The following is a 1,102-nucleotide window of genomic DNA, read 5'->3' as shown; positions in this document are numbered from 1 at the left end:
CATCACGAGTGATGTCACCAGCAGCACTGAACACATCGCTTTTTAGCAGGCCTAGGACCAACCTACCCAACAAAAACAATAATACTGCAATCGTCGATGAGACAACGCTTCTTCCGTTCATCACCTACCCAGGGAGTGCGCTTAAATTCTCTAGGCGAGCATTAGGACCAGCCAACGCCGCCTGTGTCGTGTCCAAGAGGTATCTTACAGGAGCAACTAACATGAAATACAGTGATGGCCCCATTGCCTACTTCCGAGCATCACTAACATTCCTCGATTCATTTATAGCGTACTTGCCCATGATAATAGCAGCCGCCTGGGCATCACATGAGGCCATCACCTGTTCAACCTGACACAGCCCAATAAGCGGCGGCCTGACACGATCCTAAGCTCTTACATCCAAGGACTTCGGGTACTGCGATGTATTCACCCGAATACGGCGTTCGCCAGTAGAGGAAGTGTATAGCAATGCTGCCTGTATACACACTGAGCGTGCTTGTGGTCCTGAGAACTAACAACGGGCCGATCCTCTTAATAAAACTGTTGCATTAGGACTGCTAGTACGTCCTTATTAACTCCAACGATGCAGCCAAAGGTCTCGTCTTCCGTACAGTTGGGCGCCACTAGTAAATCTCGCGTACTGACCACCACCACCGTGCCTCTCTATCGATCAGTAGTGCTATCCACTCACCGTTGGAAGAGATGCCCATGGTAGCTCTTGAGCTGATACCCAGGGGACACTCTGAACTTCATCACAGCCTCGAAGCCCGTCTCGCCTGGCAAGGAATCTTCATAACCCTAGTGGAGATCAATGAGAATCTCACGAGTGAGCATATGCTGAATATCCTGGCGCAGATGTTCACCGCGGAACGCTTCCCGGAACAGTGGATAATACCGCATGTCGCCTCCTGTGTATTTAGCAAGTGGGGCTAGTGAGGCGAGATCCTACCCAATCAACCAGTCGCGGGTTCGATTCCCACACCCTGCAACTACCATATGTAAATTGTCCGTTGCAACGAAGAGTTCCACTGTGATCTGCACTGCTACAAGGTCCGAAGTCATGTCCTTGAAAACCGACGACGACGGCGGTATCATACTCGTG

The 1,102-nt window shown here is 50.7% G+C and overlaps 1 protein-coding gene across 1 annotated transcript; it reads right to left on the bottom strand.

The window, feature by feature from the left end:
* Positions 1-124: 124 nt before the first annotated feature.
* On the bottom strand, positions 125-1,095 carry Pmar_PMAR022563 (conserved hypothetical protein; the record flags this gene model as incomplete). The annotated part of the gene is made up of 7 exons (XM_002781569.1): positions 125-203; positions 252-349; positions 398-511; positions 565-640; positions 692-776; positions 825-945; positions 994-1,095. The coding sequence occupies 7 exons, from the start codon at positions 1,093-1,095 to the stop codon at positions 125-127; spliced, it is 675 nt and encodes a 224-aa protein (XP_002781615.1).
* Positions 1,096-1,102: the final 7 nt, after the last annotated feature.

The sequence above is a fragment of the Perkinsus marinus genome (genome assembly GCF_000006405.1).
Source record: "Perkinsus marinus ATCC 50983 genomic scaffold scf_1104296941804, whole genome shotgun sequence".
Classification (NCBI taxonomy): Eukaryota; Perkinsozoa; order Perkinsida; family Perkinsidae; genus Perkinsus; species Perkinsus marinus.
Note: the sequence above shows the minus strand (reverse complement) of the source record. Positions and strands in the feature narration are given on the sequence as shown.